At 33.1% G+C, this 24,915-nt stretch overlaps 1 protein-coding gene across 2 annotated transcripts in view; it reads left to right on the top strand.

Moving 5' to 3' along the window:
• Positions 1-23,435, top strand: part of LOC127098232 (non-seed lectin) — a 42,636-nt gene extending 19,201 nt beyond the window's left edge. The window contains exon 2 of one of the 2 annotated variants that reach the window (XR_007793314.1): positions 23,386-23,435. Coding sequence is in view for 1 of the 2 variants with exons in the window: in XM_051036771.1 (XP_050892728.1) it covers positions 23,124-23,322 (199 nt within the window). In the remaining variant the exon portion in view is untranslated. Of the gene's footprint in view, positions 1-23,123 lie in introns of both variants that reach the window. The other variant, XM_051036771.1, reaches the window with a different exon arrangement.
• Positions 23,436-24,915: the final 1,480 nt, after the last annotated feature.

Below are 24,915 nucleotides of genomic sequence, written 5' to 3' on the forward strand. Positions count from 1 at the left end.
TCTACAGCGTTGACGACGTCAAAGTCATTGATTGAATATGCACTGAGTCAAAACTAATATGTCAATTTGAATTGAACAAACACCGCACCAAGACGGGAAAGCAAAATAATGGCGCAATAAGATGACGGCCAATACAACAGTGCACTAAGACGACAAAAAAATCACCAAGAAAAAAACAAAAAATATATGTGGAATCACTTATTTTATTGAAAATAAAGGAAAAAAGATTTAGAATAGTGACTTTGGATCAAAAATCGACCCTAAAACCATCTCTCTTTAGTGGAAGAAGAAAAATTGAAAACCAAAATTGAAGAAAGAAGGGAGATGCACTACTACAAAATATACTTTTGGTAACATTATTTTACTATAGTCATTCAATCCACCGTTATAATATCTCAAATTCGAAGCGCCAAATTTTTTATTTTATTTTATTAGAAGATATTTCATTACGATTGTGTGAAACAACGATGGTGATAAGTTAAGTGTTACAAACTTCAAATCCCTGCAACAACATTTTGTCATTTTTCCTATTAAAAAAAGAGCGTGTCCCTTTAATTCATAAGTTAAATATAAACTGAAGAATGTTTAGCTACGGTTTTATTTATTCACTGTGGTAACATGTTATGCATTTAACTACGAATGTTCTTAACAACCGTGGTGAAAGGCTTTCATGTCAATTAAAACAAAACAAGTTCTTTATTTCCTTCATAATATGCCCTAAGCGAACCAGACAACGACGATAGAGAATTCTTTATCTTCACCATGTTCATTCATTTGGAATAAAAATCTTTACTATATTCATTTTGTGTTCACCATCTTCATTCATTTTGAATGAAAATCTTCACCATATTCATTTATCTTCATTCATTTGGTGTTTTTCTCCGCTTCAAAGTATGATACATTATTTTTCATGACTGATGTTCATTGCTTTTATTCCTTTTTTCTTGATTTTATCTTTACTTTTCATGGCTTATTCTCATCGCTTTCATTTCATTTTTGAAACCTTGTGTTCATATTGTTAATGGTTCATAGTTCATTGCATTTTTAAAATCTTGTGTTCATATTGTTCCTAGTTCATAGTTCATTGCGCTTTTTGTTGTTAAATATTATATTGTTGTGATGGATATGCATATTTTAGGTTTAGTGTTATATTATTGTTTTGAATATGCTTTAAGTGATTTTATGCTTTAGGTTTATTTTTTGAAAAAAGGAAGTTGAGTCAAAAGAGAAAAAGAGCTTCTCTTCCCTACGACCGCTTTGACACCATCTAAACATTTTTCATATCCTTCCTTAATATTTCAGATCATTCTCTCGATATGAATCAAGATAAAGCTAATGTTAGCAAAGTTTTCCGAGATATTGAGGCTTCAAAGGAGGTTATTGATATGTTATAGTTATGGTTGAACAAAGCCAAGGAAGTTGAAGTTGTTAGGGATCATATTACTACTGTTGAACCGTCTGGTGGAACAAGCTATTAGAAGATTCTGATCATGAATCTTAATCCTGAAAAGATAAGAAAGGTAGAGGATATTATGAAGAACCTAACGAATCTGGATGCAACTTATTCTAAATCAAATATAGACTTTGAGAACTTCACGAATTTAACTAGGCACCAAGATTGAAGAATGTCATTCATGTATTCAATAGATTGTAATGTGTCAAAGTGCGATCGGGCTAATATCAATGCTTGTATTCAATTGACTTTAAAATTGAAGTGTGGAAGACGAAGCTATTACTAATCCAGGTCATAACTTTTTGTCATACTAAAATTAAGTTTCTTTATGTATTATTACTTGTAAAAATTTAGCTTGATAAATTAATGTAGCATCTAGTTAGCATACCTTAATTTAGCTTTATGTATTCTTCCGGAAACCTTAATAATCGATTTTGCTGGTCACCAGGTCACATTAATGTATTTTGTATAACAAGTCAATTAACATATGTAATTATAAATAATTCCTCTATGATGTATATCCTCTAGTCATTATTATAAGCAATAATTTGTTCTTATAAATTTATTAAAGAAATAATGTATTTGGTCATTATTATATATCATATAATATCAATTATTCAATTAACTTAAAAATTTACTATTGCAAATTTAAAAAATGATTTATTTCATAATGTTATATCCTTCACCAAAAACTCTAAAATAAATATGGTGAAAAGTGAGTTAAATAAAATAATAAGATGTATATTCAAAAAATGATTTATTTCATAGTGTTATATCCTGAACGTTTGGTATTTTGTTTAACATTTTTAAAATTTTTAGCTTTAGATTATAGTTTAGAAGTTTTTAATTTAAAATAAAAATAAAACTCAATTGAAAACAAACTTTTGTTTTTCTAACTGCATAAATTAAACAATTTTGCTATCATATATGACTCAAAATTATGGTTTTTTTTCCTTTCAAATTTCTGAACGTAGACTCAGGTAAAGGTTGAAAATTTTGATACACTTCACATTTAAATTACTAGTTTTTTTTAGTTTTGCATATTTTTAAGATAGATTTTTTTTTTTTGGATTAAAAACGACATTTATTCATTCAAATTGATATATTACATCGAATAATACAAACTCAAAAATGCTATAAATTAAAAAGGATGAATATGCACACAAACTCACAACACCCACATTAATAGCATATAACAGTAAAATGTCTACAAATGTGAAAACACCTACAAATATGACGAAATTGAAATGTTTGGAATGCCCATGTCTGCAAGTCTGCAGCGTTGATGACGTCAAAGTCATTGATTGAATATGCACTGAGTCAACACTAATATGTCAATTTGAAGTGAACAAGTACCGCACCAAGACGGGAAAACAAAATAATGGCGCAATAAGATGACGACCAATACAACGTCGCACTAAGACGACAAAATCACCAAGAAAAAAATAAAAAATATATGTGGAATCACTTATTTTAATGAAAATCAAAGGAAAAATAATTTAGAAGGGTGATTTTGGATCAAAAATTGACCCTAAAACCATCTCTCTTTATTGGATGAAGAAAAAGAGAAAACCAGAATTGAAGAAAGAAGGGAGGCGCACTACTACAAAATATACTTTTGATAACATTATTTTACTATAGTCATTCAATCCTTGGAAGCACCTGATTTTTTATTTTATTTTATTAGAAGGCGTTTCATTAAGGTTGTGTGAAACAACGGTGGTGATAAATTAAGTGTTACAAACTTCAAATCCCAGCAGCAACATTTTGTCATTTTCCTATTAATTAAAGGGTGTGTCCCTTAAATTCATAAGTTAAAGAAAAATTGAAAAATGTTTAGCTACGATTTTATTTATTCACTGTGGTAACATGTTATATATTTAACTACGGATGTTCTTAACAACCATGGGGAAAGGCTTACCTATCAATTAAAACAAAATAAATTCTTTATTTCCACCATAACATGCCCTAAGAGAACCAGACAACGACGATAGAGAAATCTTGATCTTCGCCATCTTCATTCATTTGGAACAAAAATCTTTACCATCTTCATTTTGTGTTCACCATCTTCATTAGTTTTGAATGAAAATCTTCACCATATTCATTTATCTTCAATCATTTGGTCTCTTTCTCCTCTTCGAAGTATGGTACGTTATTTTTCATGACTGATGTTCATTGCTTTTATTCCAGTTTTGTTGATTTTATCGTTACTTTTCATGGCTTATTCTCATTTCTTTCATTTCATTTTTGAAACCTTGTGTTCATATTGTTCATGGTTCATAGTTCATTGCATTTTTTAAATCTTGTGTTGATATTGTTCCTAGTTCATAGTTCATTGCGCTTTTCGTTGTTAAATATTATATTGTTGTGATGGATATGCATATTTTAGGTTTAGTGTTGTATTATTGTTTTGAATATGCTTTAAGTGATTTTATGCTTTAGGTTTAGTATTTGAAAAAAGGGAGTTGTGCCAAAAGAGAGAAAGAGCTTCTCTTCCCTACACCACTTTGACACCATCTAAACATTTTTCATATCCTTCTCTAATATTTCAGATCATACTCTCGACATGAATCAAGATAAAGCTAGTGTTAGCAAACTTTTCCGAGATATTGAGGCTTTAAAGGAGGTTATTGATATGTTATAGTTATGGTTGAACAAAGTCAAGGAAGTTGAAGTTGTTAGGGATCACATTAATTACTATTGTTGAACCGCCTGGTGGGACAAGCTATAAGAAGATTCTGATCATGAATCTTAACCCTGAAAAGATAAGAAAGGTAGAGGCTATTATGAATAACCTAATGAATCTGGATGCAACTTATTCTAAATCAGATATAGACCTTGAGAACTTCATGAATTCAACTAGGCATCAAGATTGAAGAATGCCCTTCATGTATTCAATAAATTGTAACGTGTCAAAGTGTGATCAGGCTAATATCGATGCATGTATTCAATTGCCTTTAAAATTGAAGTGTGGAAGATGAAGCTATTACTAATCCAGGTCATAACTTTTTGTCATACTAAAATTTAGTTTCTTTATGTATTATTACTGGTAAAAATTTAGCTTGATAAATTAATGTAGCACCTAGTTAGCATGCCTTAATTTAGCTTTATATATTCTTCCGGAAACCTTAATAATCGATTTTACTGGTCATCAGGTCACATTAACGTAAGCTATAAGTAAGATCTCTTTCTCTCTCTCTCTCTCTCTCTCTCTCTCTCTCTTAACAAATTGTTATTTCCATACACTACCCGTTTGGGTTGTGGAAATTTCATCATTCAGGTGAAGTTTCCATTCTTACGTCTTGAAACATGTGATAATCAATTTAACATGTTTAATTTAATCTATGTCTTTTTTTATCTAGATTTTCAATTGTGAATGCCAATTGTTTGTGTTATTCTGTGAGTTGAAATAATGCAATAATTGCGGAATGCAGGTGTTTGAGAGTAAAAATAATTAAAGGTCATTGTGTTTAGTTAACTAGATGATATGATGTATATGTTAATCACGAAATAATCATTTCCTTTTATGTAATACAATTTTTTATATGATATGATTCAGAAATGCATGTTTATGGTTCTGGTCTGATACAATTTAAAGCAATTGACTTCAACATAGTTGCTAAACCAACCATGGTTATATGTTGATCGCTATCCAAAATAATTTAAATTCAAAAAATGGCGTTGGTAGGAATCAAACTAAGGACCTTAGAATTTTTCATATCGGTGATGTATCACAACCGTGGTGATAGGTAGCACACGTTCGAGTTCTCTATCATGCACACTAGATTGTGATTGTAAATAACGCATATACAACCACACACTATTTAACAATGGTTGATCCTAACAATGGCTGATCCTACCTAATTATATATCTTTGTTAACCGTGATTATATACATTTTTCGTAGTAGTGGTGACTGCTTGTTTTTTAAGATAGTAATAAATAGTTGCTTTAATTTTAATAATAACATAAATTTGCATTTATAAACTATTCTTAAATACTACTAGTAGTTTATAAGATAAAATATAATTAATTATGATAAATTAATAAATATTATATTTACTTTTATAGAAGAAATAATTTAAGACAGAAAAAATGGAAATAAATATCTGATAAAACAGATGGAATAGTTTGATTTGTGAATGGTTATTACTATTCCCAAATATAAGACCTGGATAGTTAGTAATAATATTAAAATTGTTAATAACTAATAATATTTTTAGATAATTGTCCTTCTAAGGAAAGAGTTAGTTTTTGTTTTCGCTATAATATTTAGAATTGATTATAGAAAATCATATAAAATAAATATGAAAATTATTTCGTTATGGTATTAAGATTGATCGGAGAACGGTGGTTACGATGTACAACAGTGGACATGAACTTTTGATGCAGCAAAGGAGGGGTTGATTTACAAGGTTAACACTGTTAACAATAGTGAACATATATAAACATATATAAGAAGAAACACTCATTGGTTTAGGATTTCAATAGAATAAACAAAATTTCAAGAATAAAGGTTACACCAGAGTATAAATAATATATGCTAGGAAATACAAAACTACCCTTACAAAGATATAAGAAAACAATATAAGAATAATAATACTAATATTATCTAACATCTCCCCCCAAACTCAAGATGCATTATTAGGAAACATCGAGAGTTTGTCAATAAAAAAACGAAAATGTTTAATGGAATGCGGCTTTGTAAATAAATCAGCAATCTGTAAAGCAGAGGAGACAAACTATAGATTAATTATTTCATGTTGAAGATGATGACGAGTGAAGTGACAATCAATCTCAATGTGTTTGATACGTTCATGAAAGAATGGGCTCTAGGAAATTTGGGTGGCACTCTTGTTATCACAATACATGGGAGTTTGTTCAGAAAGAATGACACCCATATCATAAAGTAACCAACACAACCAAACTATTTCAGTAGTGGTGGATGCCATAACGTGATACTCAGCTTCTGTAGAAGAGAGAGAGAGAGACAATATCTTATTTCTTACTCTTCCAAGAAATAAGAGAGTCTCCAAGAAAGATACAATAACCTGTGGTAGACTTATAATTTGTGAGGTCATCAGCCCAATCAACATCAAAATAAGCATGTATCTTCAATGAGGACGATAAGGGAAAGAGAAGGCTCCAAAATTGGGTTCCTCAAATTTAATGACATATGCGAAGAACAACTGCCCATTGCACTGTAGTAGGAGAGACAACAACCTGACTGACGTCATGAACAACATAAGCAATATCTGGTCTAGTAATAGAAAGGTACACCAGTCTGCTAACTAAAGTGCAATATAAGATGGGATCTGGCAGAGGAACACCAGCAGATGGAACATATTTCACATTCAACTTAAGAGGACTATCAACTACTCTAGTATCAGAAAGGCGAGTCTGTTCAAGAATGTTCGTAATATACTTTGATTTAAAGAGAAGATAACTTCTATGAGAGTAAGAAACTTCAATGCCTAGGAAGTACCTAAGACTGCCTAAGTCCTTCATCTCAAACTATTTTGCTAACTATAATTTTAAATCATTAATTCCATTCATATCATCACCTGTAATAACCATATTATCAACATATAATGAGAGTAAAATACGACCATGATAAGTGGTCTTAAGAAACAAAGAAGAATCATGATCACTAGAGCGAAAGCCAATAGATGTATTCTGTAATACCTCGTATTTTCTTAAATACCTTAATTTCTATTAATTGAGATCAATTGAGTTCCTATATGCTCTAAAAGTTATCAATTGGGATAAATAGAGTAGATAGTGAGTTCAAGTTGACTTAATTAATATCAATTGAGACTGATCTTTTATTAATTGGGACATTTTGGTAACACTAATAATGGGTCAATAGCTTGGGTAGAACAAATATTATGGTTAGTGCCACTTAAGATATTTGTTTTCACCACTTACTAACCACACATTTCTCATGGCCACTTGCTTATGACCTTTGACTCACTCACCACCACATGTTTGTATCTTATACGACCTATCACATGCTAAATGTTTTCTCAATGTATCAGACAAGTGAATAGAGAGAAACAAGAAGCTCAAGAGAAGAAGAGAAAACAAGGCTAGTGGAGAAGAAGAAGAAGAAGAAGAAGAAGAAGTCTTGGAACCAACACCATCATCTTCATCCTCATCTCATCTCCAACAACTTCTCCTCTTCTATTTCTCGAGGAGGGTTCTAGTTAGAAACCCTAGGATTTCTAGAGATTAGGGTTGTAGAGTCATAGTTGAATCATGAAAATCAATGCTATATGATATATATATCTCTTTCTCTTGTTGATTTCCATGAACATGTGCTTTGATGTGTTCTTATGATTGTTGTGATAACATGATTATTGTAGTTGTGGGTAAAAGATTAGTTGTGGTTATGACCTTGAAATCCCTGTGGTTATGAACTTGTTATATATGTGTATATAAGCTTGTAATGTGATGGGTTGGTTGGAAGAAGGAGTGGGTGTTTTGTTGGAAATGCTTTAACAGATGAAATGGTGTTTTGTGAAATGGAAAAGTGAAAATGTGCGAGGACCAATTGATTGGTCCCTGCAATCAATCGATTTTACAACCATTTTGTTTTGTAGAAAATAGAATTTTAGCAAGACCAATCGATTGATAGTGCATTATAATCAATTGCACAAACTTTCTGTTTTGGAACAGTGGAAATTTTAGTGAGCCAATCGTTTGACACTGAGGATCAATCGATTGATCCTATGCATACTTTGAAAAACAGAAATGTGAGAGGAACCAATCGATTGGGCCTCCCCAATCAATCGATTGAGTTATGTTAAAAACTTCAAAATCCATTTCTTAAGTGTTTCTAAGAGAATTCTTCCAACCATTAATCATTTGTGATGCTATGATTGTGTTGAATACATGCTAATGGTGAAAATTACATGATGAATCTAGTAAGTTAACCTAGGATTGGTATTAGGCCCTGAGTTAGGTTTATAACTTAGATAACGTTGGATGACGGTATTCATTCGTACGACGCTTATGTGGAGGTCATGGACGAATGGTTGTTATGATTGAGAATGAGACGCATTGTATGGAACATGCCATGTTATTGGTTATGTATTGTGGTGAATGAAGTCACCTGTGATCGATGGATCTTGTTATGATTTATATAAATGATGGTTTGTGGAACCGATCATGTATTCAGATGTGTGTTTTTTGTGATGATGCACATCTCTTTTTGGTATGCTTAATTGAGTAAGCATTGGGATGTGAAACCGATAACTCGAGCCTCAATTAGGTTTGAGTCAAAACCACGACAGACATGGGGGAAAGGTGGACAACTAAGTGGGTTAGATTCCCATACGATGAAAGAGACCCTAAGTGGGTTAGATTCCCATATGGGTGACGGTCGCTTGAACTGGGGATTAAGCCTTACAGAGGACCCGATATCCACCTCAAAAGTCGAATCATACGAGCATGCAAGAACCGGGCCTGGCTTAGACGTAAGTCCGTTCGGGAGTTGATGTTTCGTGATCTGAATAATGATTGTGGTTGAGTTGGAATAACTCAGGTGCATATTGCCATACATTGCGAGTTAGTTTCCCTACTAAGATTATTATCTCACCCCATGTTGTTGATTATTTTTCAGGTGGTTTTGAGCAGGCGAAGGGTAAGGGCAAGATAAAGTGATGTCATGCTTACCTGATGACTGGATGGCTTTTCTGCTGTGTAGATATTTTGGGATCATTGTTTAATGATCTAGCTCCTAGTAGATTTATTTTTGGCACTTTTGTGTATATTTTGCGCCATGTTATGTTTCTTTTAGGAATGTATGTATATGTACACCGTGCTGCTAAGCGCTTATGTATTTCAGTATAAGTTTTACACTATGTATAATATTTATTCTAGACATATATTATATGTGGGTGTTACAGTTGGTATCAGAGCAGATCGTATCCTCGACCTACCCATGAAATATTATAAGTATTTATTTATGCCTCATATGTGGGTTGTCATCATTGTCCTTGGTGTTATATTCATAGTATTGAGCCTGATCAAATTAATCCTATTTGTATGACATTCAGGATCATGGCTGACAGACGCATAGGTCATGGTAGACCCAGAACCCAGAATTCACACTCTGAACCGCCAAGTGGCAGTAAAGGTTTTCAATGGCCTCAGTTTATGAAACAGATGCAACATCAACAGAACTAATTCATGTAACAAATGATGCAACAGTGGAATGGTGGTTTACATCTTCAAGGGGTTCCATAAGGAACTGCAGGTGGTAGTTTCCGAGAATTCTTCCGCATGAATCCTCCTGAATTCCATGGTGGGTTGAATCCTGTGAAGGCTCGGGAGTGGATAACCAACATGGAGAGGATTTTTCAGATAGTGCATTGTAGTAAAGAGAATAAGGTTGTGTTTGAATCTCACATGATGAAGGGTCCAACTGTGAGATGGTGGGAGAGTTCTTCGACTCTTATGACCAATCAAGGAGTACCTAGGGATTGGGAGCATTTTAATATTATTTTCCTGGATAAGTATTTTCCTAGTTCTCTGAGGACTCAGAAAGAGTTTGAGTTTAACAGCTTAGATAGGGTACCATGACAGTAGCTGCGTATGTTGAGAAGTTTGAAGATATGGCTGCTTATTCTAGAAAAGCCGCGTACGCACCAGATGAGAGGTAGAAGATTGATCAGTTTCTTTTTGGTCTAAGGGGTGAAATTTCTCATAGTGTTTCTCAAAGGGAATTCACTACTTATGTTGAATTGTTAAGGCAATGTTATGTGGCTAAGAACAGTTTGAAGAAAGTTCAAGAAGAAAGGGATCAGTATAAGAGTGGACACAGAGACCAAGGGAGGCCAGGTAGCCAGTTTAGGCCTAGATCTCAGGCTTTCAAAGGAAAACAGGTGAAACATGCAAGACCTAACCATCCACCTTAATGTCAAGTGTGTAAGAAGTCTCATTTTGGAAGATATGCTGGAAGTGGAGTTAGGTATTTTACTTGTCAGAGGGAGGGACACATGTCTAGGGAATGTCCTTAGAATAAGAATCAGATGCAGGGGAGGAGCACCGGTCGAGTTTATACTTTGGATGCAAGGAAGGCTAATAGCAACAATGCCTTAATTGATGGTACGTGTCTCATCAATAATCATCCTTGTTTTGTATTGTTTGTTTGTGGGGAGACACACTCTTTTGTATCAATTTAGTGCATGAAGCGTCTTGTCTTGCAAGCAATTCCCTTGTCTCCTCCTATGGTGGTTACTACCGCCATGGATGATGTAGTCGAGACACCGTTGATTTGTGAAAATTGTTTGCTCTCGATGAATGGTAGAGTTTTCCAGATTGATCTTATTTGTTTACCACTTAAGAAGGTTGATGTGGTTTGGGGGATGGATTGGCTCTCCGCCAATTCGGTGTTTATTGGATATGAAGAGTAGTTAATTATCATTCCATATAGTGAAGCTACTCCAAAGGATGTATTAACTACTATCTTGGAAGATACTGTTGGCATGGTTAATTTCTTATTTGAGAATGAAAAGTCAGTTCTCTTGGTTCTTACCAAGGAATCTAGCGATAATCTGAGTGTTACACAAATACTTGTCATTTGTGAATTTCCGGAAGTTTTCCTTGAGGATGTCCCCTCTCTTCCTCCTGAAAGGGAAGTGGAATTCTCTATTGATCTGATACCTGGGACAACACCAATCTCTGTTTCTCCATATCGCATGGCGCCACTCGAGTTGAGAGAGTTGAAGAATCAATTGAAAGAGTTGTTAACCAAGCATTTCATGCGACCTAGTGTCTCACCATGGGGAGCTCCAGTGTTATTAATAAAGAAGAAGGATGGTAGTATGAGGTTGTGTATTGATTATCGCCAGTTGAATAAAGTTACCAGTAAGAACAAGTACCCTCTGCCAAGGATAGACGATTTGTTAGATCAGTTGAAAGGATCCTGTGTGTTCTCAAAGATTGATTTGCAATCGGGCTATCATCAAATAAGAGTTAAGAGTTCGGATGTACCAAAGACCGCATTTAGAACCCGATATGGCCATTATGAGTTTCTTGTAATGCCTTTTGGTGTGATGAATGCTCCTGCTATTTCCATGGACTATATGAATCAGATATTTCAACCTTACTTGGACCAGTTCGTGGTGTCTTTATTGATGACATTCTTATTTATTCTCGTACTCCCCAATAGCACGGAGGACACCTAAGGATTGTTCTATCTGTACTACAAGAGAAGCAACTTTTTGCCAAGTTAAGTAAGTCTGAATTTTGGATGAACAAAGTGAATTTTCTTGGTCATGTAATATCACAAGGAGGAGTGTCAGTGGATCCATCTAAAGTTGAACCAGTTATTAATTGGGAAAGACTGAAGAATGCTTTTGAAGTCAGAAGTTTCTTGGGTTTGGCAGGTTACTATCGAAGGTTTATAAAGGGGTTTTCCCAAACAGATTTACCAATGACAAAACTTACCCGAAAGGAAATTTCTTTTAAGTGGGATTTGAAGTATGAGCAGAGTTTCATGAGTTTGAAGGAGAAGCTAACGACTGCTCTTGTTTTAGTCATCCCCGACCCTAGTAAGTCTTATGAAGTATTTTGTGATGCCTCTAAGAAAGGATTAAGAGGGGTGTTAATGCAGAATGGCTAGGTTGTAGCTTATGCCTCTCGTTAGTTGAAGCCTCATGAAGAGAACTATCCGACCCATGATCTAGAATTAGCTGCTGTTGTTTTTGCATTGAAGGTGTGGCGACATTACTTGTATGGAGTGCGCTTTGAGATGTTTAGTGATCACAAGAGTTTGAAATACTTATTTGACCAGAAAGAGTTAAACATGAGACAGAGGAGATGGATGGAGTATTTGAAGGATTTTGATTTTGAGCTTAAGTACCACCAGGGGAAAGTGAATAAGGTTGATGATGCCTTAAGTCAGAAAGAGATGCATAAAGCTGAGTTGATGATGTTAGAATACGCATTGTTGGAAAAGTTCAGAGATCTTAATCGTTGGATGCAGGATGGTGTGAGAATGGGAAATTTGAATGTTATTTCTAACCTAAGGGAAGAGATCCGACAAGGACAAATGATAGATGAGAAGTTGCAAGAGATGTCGACTCAACCAGGTCTCGCTCAGTCACCGAATGGAGTTATTCTGTTTAATCAAAGGATTTGTGTTCCGAATGATGCCGAGCTGAAAAGAAAAGTTTTAGAGGAAGCTCACAAAGGGGCGTTTACTATACATCCAGGTTCATCGAAGATGTATCAAGACTTGAAGAAGGACTATTGGTGGCCTGGAATGAAGAGGGATATTGCAGAGTATGTGTCGAAATGCATTGCATGCTAGCAGGTAAAGATCGAGCATCAGAAGCCAGATGGTTTATTTTGACCTTTAGAGATTCCAGTTTGGAAATGGGATAGTATTTCAATTGATTTTGCAGTGGGGTTACCTCGGACCCAAGGTGGTTATGATTCAATTTGGGTGATTGTGGATCGGTTAACTAAGTCCGCACACTTCTTGGCCGTGAAGACTACTTACAAGGCAATTCATCTTGCACGGTTGTTCATTTCAAAAATTGTTAGGTTGCATGGTGTTCCAACTAGCATTGTGTCCGATAGAGACCCAAAGTTTACTTCAAGATTTTGGAAGGCATTCCAGCAAGCTATGGGATCGAGATTATGTTTGAGTACTTCTAATCATCCTCAAATGGATGGTCAGACGTAACGGGTGATACAGACACTGAAAGATATGTTAAGAGCTTGTATACTTGAAAGTGGAGGGAATTGGAAGGAGCTTTTACCACTAATTGAATTCGCATATGACAATAGTTATCATGCAAGTATTGGGATGGCTCCTTATGAAGCCTTGTATGGACGAAAATGTAGGACACCTCTATGTTGGACGAAAGTTGGAGAAGAAAGGATCTTAGGACCAGAGATTATTCAACAGACTACCGAAAAGATAAGGATGGTCCGTGATAAGATGAATAAACCACAAGATCGGCAAAAAAGCTATGCGAATCATAGGAGAAGACCATTGGAATTTGATGAAGGTGATCATGTATTTTTGAAGGTGACTCCAAGGTTGAGACTGAATGGACCATTTAAGTCACGGAAGCTAAGTCCGATATACATAAGGCCATACCAGATTATAGTGAGGATTGGAGAAGTAGCCTACATATTAGCTTTACCACCTTCTCTATCAGAAAATTCGAGGACGGATTTTTATTTAAGGAGGGGAGGATGTAATACCCCGTATTTCCTTAAAGACCTAAATTCCTATTAATTGAGATCAAATGAGTTCCTATGTGATCTAAAAGTTATCAATTGGGATAAATAGAGTAAATAGTGAGTTCAGGTTGACTTAATTAATATCAATTGGGACTGCCCTTTTATTAATTAGGACATTTTGGTAAGACTAATAATGGGTCAATAGCTTTGGTAGAACAAATATTATGGTTAGTGCCACTTAAGATATTTGTTTTCACCACTTACTAACCACACATTTCTCATGGCCACTTGCTTATGACCTTTGACTCACTCACCACCACATGTCTGTGTCTTATACCACCTACCACATGCTAAATGTTTTCTCAATGTATCAGACAAGTGAATAGAGAGAAACAAGAAGCTCAAGAGAAGAAGAGAAAACAAGGCTAGTGGAGAAGAAGAAGAAGAAGAAGAAATATTGGAACCAACACCGTCATCTTCATCCTCATCTCATCACCAACAACTTTTCCTCTTCTATTTCTTGAGGTGGGTTCTAGTTAGAAACCCTAGGATTTCTAGAGATTAGAGTTGTAGAGTCATTGTTGAATCATGAAAATCCATGCTATATATAATATATATATATTATATATATATATATATATATAATATATATATATATATATATATATATATATATATATATATCTTGCTCGATCTTGTTGATTTCCATGAACATGTGCTTTGATGTGTTCTTATGATTGTTGTGATAACATGATTGTTTTGGTTGTGGGTAAATGATTGGTTGTGGTTATGACCTTGAAATCCTTGTGGTTATGAACTTGTTTTATATGTGTATATAAGCTTGTAGTGTGATGGGTTGGTTGGAAGAAGGAGTGGGTGTTTTGTTGGAAATGGTTTAATAGAGGAAATGGTGTTTTATGAAATGGAAAAGTGAAAATGCGTGAAGACCAATCAATTGGTCCCTGCAATCAATCGATTGCACAACCATTTTGTTTTGCAGAAAATGGAATTTTAGCAGGACCAATCGACTGACAGTGAATTACAATCGTTTGCACAAACTTTCTATTTTGGAACAGTGGAAATTTCAGTGAGCCAATCGATTGACACTGAGGATCAATCGATTGATCCTGTGCAAACTTTGAAAAACAGAAATGTGAGAGGAACCAATTGATTAGGCCTCCCCAACCAATCGATTGACTTATGTTAAAAACTTCAAAATCCATTTCTTAAGTGTTTCTAAGAGCATTCTTCCAACCATTAATCATTTGTGATGCTATACTTGTGTTGAATACATGCTAATAGTGAAAATTACATGATGAATCTAGTAAGCTAACCTAGGATTGGTATTAGGCCATGAGTTAGGTTTATAAACTAGATAACATTGGATGACGGAATTCATTCGTACGACGCTTATGTGGAGGTCGTGGATGAATGGTTGTTATGATTGAGAATGAGATGCATTGTATGGAACATGCCATGTTATTGGTTATGTATTATGGTGAATGAAGTCACTTGTGATCGATGGATCTTGTTATGATTTATAGAACTGATGGTTTGTGGAACCGATCATGTATTCAGATGCGTGTTTTCTGTGATGGTGTATATCTCTTTTTGGTATGCTTAGATGAGTAAGCATTGGGATGTGAGACCGATGATTCGAGCCTCAATTGGGTTTGAGTCCCAACCACGACAGACATGGGGGAAGATGGACACCTAAGTGGGTTAGATTCCCATACTGTGAAAGAGACCCTAAGTGGGTTAGATTCCCATACGGGTGATGGTCGCTTGAACTGGGGATTAAGCCTCATAGAGGACCCGATATCCACCGTGAAAGTCGAATCATACGAGCATGCAAGAACCGAGCCTAGCTTAGACGTAAGTCTGTTCGGGAATTGATGTTTCGTGATTTGAATAATGATCGTGGTTGAGTTGTGAGAACTCAGGTGCATGTTGCCATACATTGCGAGTTAGTTTCCCCATCGCTTAAGTCTTCGTTCCCTTGCTGACTTGAGTTGATTATTGATTAGAAAACCCTGTAGAGCTGAGTGGACCCATAAGATAGGGAACCCACTGAGATTATTATCTCACCCCATGTTGTTGATTATTTTTCAAGTGGTTCTGAGCAGGCGAAGGGTAAGGGCAAGATAGAATGATGTCTTGCTTACCTGATGACTGGATGGCTTTTCCGCTGTGTAGATATTTTGGGATCATTGATTAATGACCTAGCTCCTAGTAGTTTTATTTTGGGCACTTTTGTGTATATTTTGCACCATGTTATGTTTCTTTTAGGCATGTATGTATATGTACATTGTGCTGCTAAGCGCTTATGTATTTCAGTACCAGTTTTACACTATGTATAATATGTATTCTAGACATATATTATATGTGGGTATTACATATTCACATTAGTAAACTTATCAAACCAAGTTCGTGGAGCTTGTTTTAGACCATATAGTGCGTTCTTCAACTTACAAACTTCGCCTTGACTATGTGAAACACCTTGTGGAGGTACCATATAAACTTCCTCTTGAAGATGACCATTTAGAAGTTCATTTTTAACATTCATTTGAGAAATATGTCATTACCAACAGGTGCAACTGCAATAAGAGTGCAAATAGTAGTCATGTTAGCAACAAGAGAAAAAGTTTCTTTATAATCCATACCATATTGTTTATAGAATCCTTTAGAAACCAGGAATGCTTTATAGCGCTCAACTGACCCATCATACTTAATTTTGATCTTGTATATCCAACGAGACCCAATAGCATATTTTCCAAGAGGAATATGTATTAATTCCCAAGTATTTGACAGTGTTTCCTTTAAGCAACTCCATTCTTTTGAGGAGTATTAGTACAAGATGTTTGATGAATTGTACCATCAAAATCAAGTAATTCAGAGAACATTTTAGAGGTATATTCACCACCTAAATCACATCGGAAGCACTTTATAACAACATTATGTTGAGTCTTAACCATAGCACGAAACATACAGTAAATGTCAAAAAATTCATAATGATTTTTCATAAGATAAACCCAACCATAACGAGTATAGTCATCAATAAATGAAACATAATATCTAGATTCACCCTTAGTAAGAAGTTGTGGTCGAACCCATACATCAGAGTGAACTAAGTTAAACAGTGCATATGAATTGGAAATAATTTTACTAAAAGGTAAAGCTGAAAATTTAGCAATTTTACAACCACAACAGTCTGAAATATCACTGGTTGATAACTTTCCTAAAGCTCTAGTAGAAGCCAAATACTTTAATCTAGAAGCAGAGACATGTCCAAGACGGTAATTCCATAAATAAAATCTAGAAGACAAAAAATGAGTATATTTTCCTCCTGGAAAATGTGCTATTAGGTCTCGTTGGATATACAAGATCAAAACCAGAGCCAATGGTAATTGGAGGAGCAACAACAATATTGGATGATGGACTCTTAAAAAATTTCTTACTTGCTTTCAACAATATGGGATATTGTAATTTGCAATGATGTTTCTCCTTGCAAAAGGCACATTCATCAATACCAACTCCAACACTACCATGAGGTTTTCTTTTGTGAAATGGAGCAACAAGAATAGATTGAGGAGTGGAGAGAACTCATTTATCTGGAATCAAATTAGAGTGATACTTGAGTCTAATTTCTTCTACCAACAATTCATTGTGGAAGGAACATAACAAATAGGAAAAAAACCCAGAGGCTAGAGGGACGCCCCTCTTAAGTAAGTTATCTCTAGTTGGGATATGATCCTAGAGAAGTTGTCGAGAGAAAAATATGACTTTAGATGGAGCCCAACTACAAAAATTGTTGGCACTACAAAAAAGACAGCTATTAGCAACGTGATTTTCACGCCACAAAAATGAAAATCACGTCACAAACCTTAATTAGCGACATAACAAACCACGAGGCAGGAGCACTTGTGGAAACTTGTTTGCCACATGAAAATCACGCCACAAATTTGCCTTGTGATTTTCACGTCGCAACCTTTTGCCACGTGCTTTTCAAGTCACAAAATTCTGTTATATAACAAACCTGTACTATTTAGATTGACAGGTTTTGCCATGTGATTTTCACATCACAAAAGTATAATTATATATTTTATTTTAAACTATAGATAGAAGAAAACAAGAGAAATGAGGGAGAGGAAAATGGGGAAGAGAAGAGAATTGGATTTACTGAAATGGGGACGATGCATATCTGATCACTAAATGCCTTTTTACCGTTGTGTTATTCACGATGCAAAATACTGTTGTGAGAAACACGTCACAACCAATAGATTCGTTGGACATTTTACGACGTGATTATCATGACACAAATGAAGTGTGGCAGTGACATTTGCTTCTCCCAACAACGCTTTCGAAATTAATTTTTTAAATTTAAAATTTCAGCAACAACGTGATAATTACGACACTAAATATTTTTCAAATATTTCAAATTTCACCCCACGTGAAGCTGAAACAAAAAGCTGAAATTTCATATTTTTTTATATTTTAACTTTATGGTAGCGGCGTGATTTTCACGTCACTATACAGTTTTCTAAAATGTATCTCTTTCACCCACGTGAAAAGCTGAACACGAATTTTTTATTATTTTAAAATGTTTGTGACGCGATATTCACATGATAACTTCCTTTTATAGTGAAGTAAAATTCACATGGCAAATTCACGAGGCTGGAGCATTGTTTTCTTTCAGTGCGGGAGGACAATGTCTACTCTACCAATCTGACGATCCGGGGGGAACACACGGATCAGAAGGTGAGAATAAGCAGAGGACACCGAGTAAATCCCTCCGCTTGAATCAGGCCATCTCCACACATCCCTCTCAACATAAGGTGTGAAATCACTAAATCGATTATTCGTTATTTATCTGATGGTTACTAGGGGATTTTGTCACCGTCGATAAATGTTACCAAAGAGCAATATACCGATGGACACATTGTGGTAGGTAGGTCCTCGGTCAGTGGTGGATCCAAAAATTTGATATTTTGGGAGAAAAAAATTATATGCATTTTTTATATTATGAATTTTTATATAATAAATAATTATAATGATAAAAAATCTACAAAGATAAAAGCTTTGGTAAATTATAATTATCGCCTTTGAATTTTCATATTTTAAAAATATTTAATAATTGTTTCCTTTGTTAACCCTACTAAATACGTGAGATACATTTTTCTAAATACATGATATACATGTTTCTGGATTACCACAAGCACGAAAAAATCAAACTTAATCTCATAAATCACTATACTATTAGATATACAATATAATTTTGTATATTTTTTAATTTTTATCAATATTTAAAGTAAATGATGAAGAAGTGGACAAATCTGATTCCCTTTGAACCGAAGAGGAAAACATAAAATATGAAATTTATTTCAAAACCAATAGTATTATAACTATGTCTCTAGATGATAGCCAATTTTATTATGTTCATAGTTGTAAAACCTCCAAGGATATGTGGGATACTTTTGAAATAATATATGGAGATCTTTCATATATCCAACAAAAGGAGATAAACACGAAACAAAGAAGATAAAGGAGTTCTAATAAGCATGTCTTGGTCACTCTTAATCTATAATATGATAATATTGAATACTCTAAATCTATATGCTTTAATTCAATGACAATATTATTAATAAATAATTGTTTTTAGATGTTAATATAACATCACTCTTTATAACAATTGGTTATAGATATTAAAAAAAAAATGCCAAATATTTTTTAAAGATCAGACTAAGAAGAAAAAAACATTAATGTGATATTTATTAACATTTATTAGTTTAAAATAAATGATTAAGTTTTTTATGAAAAAAATAATCTAAAAAATGCTATAAATTAATATTTTAATATTAATTTAATACTGGCAAATCACCACGATTACTGACATGTCATTAAAAATACTTTTAGATTTAAAAAAGTAATCTAAAAAATGATATAAATTAATATTTTAATATCGACTCGACATTAATATGTCACCATTATCACTTTATCATTGACATATCACCATTATTATTAACATGTCACTAAAAAATACCTTTAGATTTGAAAGACGACTAAAATCATAGAAAGAAAAAACAAAATATAAGAATTATAAAAATACGTTTTTAAAATAAAGAGATTAAAATCTGAAAAAAATAATAGAAGAATCAAAATTATAATTAAAAAAAAATATCTATATCTATTTCACATATAACATGTCTTATTTTCTTTCATTTTCATATTGAATACCACAGTAACTTTCATAACAATGCAGTTAGTTGGACACATTGAATACTAGCTTCTATGACACTCCAATTAGTTTGACACATTGAATACTAGCTTTCATTTCCAAACCAAACTTGTTTCTTTTATAATAATTTCTGACATATGATAATACTCCCTCTCATTTTTTATTATGGTTATTTTGAAAAAAAATTATATCATAATATAAATCATTTTATAATATTAAAAAGAATTAATATTAATTTTTTATTATAACTATAGAATTTTATTATTATCTCTATTTTTAATTTATAAATTTATCTTCTCCATTTTATTAATATATAAAGATATTTATAATTTTTTTCATATAATTTTTCTTAATACTTGTAAAAAATCTAAACTATTACATGTGAAAAGTCTAAAACAATTTATAATAAAAAATAAAGAATAATATAATATTATCATAGTTGGACCCATACAATAATATCATAATGATATAATGATATAGTAACATGAATCCTTCCTCCTCGTGTTACATGCGCTTCATTTCTTTTACAAAATTATATTATTTAAATAAAAATAGTGTGATTTTATTTTCTTTTTAAATGTCTGAAATAATATTATTATTATTCTAAAATATATAAAAAGATATTTAAAATAGTGAAATAGGGCAAAAACATCCTTAATTCTTTTTTACAAAAATTTAGATAAATAATGAAAAACATATCTAAAGAGCAAAATAACCGACAAAAAATATTTTAAAATATCAAATTTATTATTTGTAAAGATTATTTTTAAATGAAATAATAAAATTTTGACATATAAGTGAGTAATTCATTTTGTGACAGGGGCTTTTAAATAATTTTTTTGATAATTTTTAAACTAAAAATGTGTAGCAACACCAAATCTATTCCGTCACGTCCTCATCGATTTGATCGTCTTTGTTCAAATTTTTTCTTCTAAATGGATTTTTGCTAAACAAATATAATATTTAACAGCAGTTAAATCAATATTTTAAAATGTCAAACTTATTATTTATAAAGATTATTTTTAAATGAAATGATAAGTTTTTTTTTACATATAAGTGAGTAGTTTATTTTAAAGTACAAACTTTTAAATAATTTTTTGATAATTTTTACCGCATATCTGTTCTGCCTCGTCCTTATCATTTTTATAGTTTTGTTCTACTCTTTTTAAAGGATTAAAATTGAAAAATATAAATAATAGAAGAATCAAAAAATTATAATAAAAAAATCTATATTTATTTCATGTTTAACACAAGTTTTATTTTCATACATTGAATACTAGGTTTTGTGACAGTAGAGTTAGTTGGACACATTGAATATTAAATTTGTTTCTTTTATAATAATTTCTTACATATGATAATACTGCCTGTTTTTTTTATTATAAGTTATTTTGAAAAACAAATTATACCATAATACATATTACTTTACATTATCAAAGAAAATTAATTATTTTTAATTATATTTTTCAAATTTTATTATTATCTTTCTTTTTAATTATATAAATTTATTTTCCTCATTCTATTACTAAAAAAAATTGTAAATTTTTTTATAATTATATACAATAATCATTATTTTACCTGTATGAAAATTTTAAAACGATTTATAATTAAAAAAAATGGAGGATAATATAATATTAACATAGTTTGACACATACTATAATATCATAATCATATAATTGCCACCTTAATGAGTTGTGGACTTGTATGTTCAAGAAACACTGTCTTCTATATTAGTAACATATATTAGTAACATGTACGCTTCCTCCATATGTTAGATGCGCAAATGTGACAACATAACTTCATTTTTATTACAAAATTAAATTATTTAAATAAAACAATTGTGATTTTATTTTCTTTTTAAATGTGTGAAATATTATTATTATTATTCTATAATATATAAAAATGTATTTGAAATAGTGAAATAGGGCAAAAACATCCTTAATTATTTTTAAATCTTTTTTAGATAAATAATGAAAAACATATTTAAAGAGCAAAATAACCGATAGTCTTTTTTTAAATGTCAATTTTATCATTTCTAAAGATTATTTTTAAATGACATGATAAGATTTTGACATATAAGTGAGTATTTTATTTTGTGATGGGGACTTTTAAATAATTTTTTAATTATTTTTAAACTAAAATATGTAGTAACCAGAAATCTATTTCATCTCGCCCTCATCGTTTTGATCGTCTTTGTTATACTTTTGAATATTGATACAAAAAATTCCATAAGGAAAATTATCGGGACGAGTCGCGGACTATATCACTTTTTTTAAGACGCTTCGTCGTAATGTCAATAATTATGCAATGCAGACGAGTTTCGACGGCATCTTCAAGATAAAATAGCTCATTCAAAATTAGGTTTTGATGAGTGACAAATTATAATTATTAATTAATATTTAATTAATTAATTTTCACCTAATTAACTTTCTTTAATTAATAGGGATGAGTTTTTCAAATTCACATCAAATATTCCAGCAAAAGTAAAGTTTGGTGCATATAATATTTAACAGGTGTTGTAAAATAATTTTAATGATATGTGATGGTAAAAGTACACCCAAGTGCCTATATAAATATGTGTGATAACCAAGTATATCCTCATTGATAACTTTGGTATCAAAATCTCAATAGTTATAATGGGTTTATATCGCACTAAAGAACTACTCTCCCTTGTTTCAATCATGTTTGTTTCGCTAGCCACAAATATCGAAGCACTTTCCTTCAATTTCCCCAAGATCACTCCTGGTAACACTGCTATCACCCTCCAAGGGAATGCCAAGATTTTAGCCAATGGTGTCTTGGCACTGACCAACAGTACACAAATTCCTCCAACTACAACTTTCCCAAGTACAGGTCGTGCCTTATATTCAACACCCGTGCCTCTTTGGGACAGTGCTACCGGCAATGTTGCCAGTTTTGTCACTTCCTTTTCTTTCGTCATACTGAACCCGTCTGGACGTGTTCCAACTGATGGACTCGTATTTTTCATTGCACCACCAGACACTGAGATTCCCAACAACTCACAAAGTCAATATCTGGGAGTAGTTGATAGTAAAACTTCAATCAATCGATTTGTTGGTCTAGAGTTTGACCTTTATGCCAATTCTTTCGATCCCTATATGAGACATATTGGAATCGACATCAACTCTTTAATTTCTACCAAGACCGTCAGATATAACTTTGTGAGTGGTTCATTGACTAAAGTAACTATAATATATGACTCTCCTTCTAACACCTTAACTGCTGTTATCACTTATGAGAATGGTCAAATTTCTACCATTTCACAAAACGTTGATTTGAAAGCTGTGCTCCCCAAGGACGTTAGCGTTGGTTTTTCTGCTACTTCAACAATTGCCGTATCACACAACATCCATTCATGGTCCTTCACATCAAACTTGGAAGCAACTACTGGCAATATCGTCTCACAAGTATGAATAATGCTTACTAGTTTCCTACTAGTTCTAAATAAGACTCTGCTTACTAGCAGCTAATGTGACCTCTATGTATGTGTTTTTCGATCATGTTTCAATTAATGTTTCTTACTCTACATTCTCCATTTTATTTTTCTTAATTAGGCGAATACTCGTATCATTACTAGCAAGGATTCACACCCTCACTCAAACTCGTGTCGTTATGTTAAATCGTGTTCATATACTTCAAATTTACTCCCTCTTTATAGTGAAAAATTCCCAGATTAGAGACACAAAGAATACAAAAGCTCAGGAACAAAAACAAAAGAGCAGGAACAAAACAAAAACCAAATACACCAAGTAAACTACATTCCCACCGGTTAATAAAGTACAACTACAAGAAGCAACAGCCAAACAGAAAAACCCAATAATAAATTGAGGCTAGAGCTAACCCAAAAAGGAACAACAGAAGAACCAACAAAATTACAAAAGAAATCAATAAGAACACTACTAATGGAAGTAGAAATCACACACCCCCTATTTGTAAAAAAACACGAAAGGATTCTCCAACTTGGCCGAGATGACACATGAGTCGTCCATTGACCTACCAAAATATCATTTCCAAGCCAAGATAATGCACTTGTCTTCCACTTATTTCTTAATCTTTAAAGATCCAGAAAAAAAACTATATCATTATGAGATTTCCAAATAGACCAAACCACGACATGACAAACCATCGTTAATCTATATTTCGTCAATCGCCTTTGCCCTTTTTGAGGGGGAGATTGCTGAGGGATGGAGTTTTTTCCTAAGAAATCTCCGATTGCACGTTTCACCTTAGCCTAACTTATGTTTGATCTCCAACAGACACCCTTCAATCATCATTGCATATAATAACATTGATAATGACTGGCAAAATCCTCCTTCAACTCATGTGTTATATATTAGACATATTGCTCAGAATTTCATGTGGGAAATCAAAGATAAGACGTTGCAGAAGAAGGTTGTCAATGTAGGTTACGCATTATCAAAGATTGTGAAGAGAAGATGCAGTATGGTGGATCGATAGTATTCCATTGGAGAAGTGGACTATGGCATACGACAACGGTCAACGTTGGGGCCACATGACAACAAATCTTGTGGAATCAATGAACTCTGTCTTCAAAGGCATTTGTAACCTACCTATAACCGCTTTGGTGCAGGAAACATATTTCATGCTAGGGGCACTGTTTGAAACCAGGCGCTCAAAATGGTGTTAAATGTTGCAATCTGGATAGTTGTTCAGTGATGCTTCAATGAAATTCATTAGACATGAAGTTGGAAAAGCAAACACACATGTGGTTACGGTCTTTGACCGCACTAAAGGTTGGTATAGTGTTGTCGAGTCCATGGATCACAATGAGGGCATGCCGATGGGACAGTACAGAGTCGAACTAGATAGAGGTTGGTACGACTGCGGAAAGTTTCAATCCTTTCGTACGCCCTGCTCCCATATCATTGCAGCATGCTCAAAGATTCGAAGGGATCCATCCTACTTGCTATCTGAAGTTTACAAAGACGCCAGCCTTTCAAATGTTTATAAAATTAGTTTTTCCGTAGTGGCAAAGGAGGATTATT

Source organism: Lathyrus oleraceus, chromosome 6, assembly GCF_024323335.1.
Source record: "Lathyrus oleraceus cultivar Zhongwan6 chromosome 6, CAAS_Psat_ZW6_1.0, whole genome shotgun sequence".
In the NCBI taxonomy this organism is placed as follows: Eukaryota; Viridiplantae; Streptophyta; class Magnoliopsida; order Fabales; family Fabaceae; genus Lathyrus; species Lathyrus oleraceus.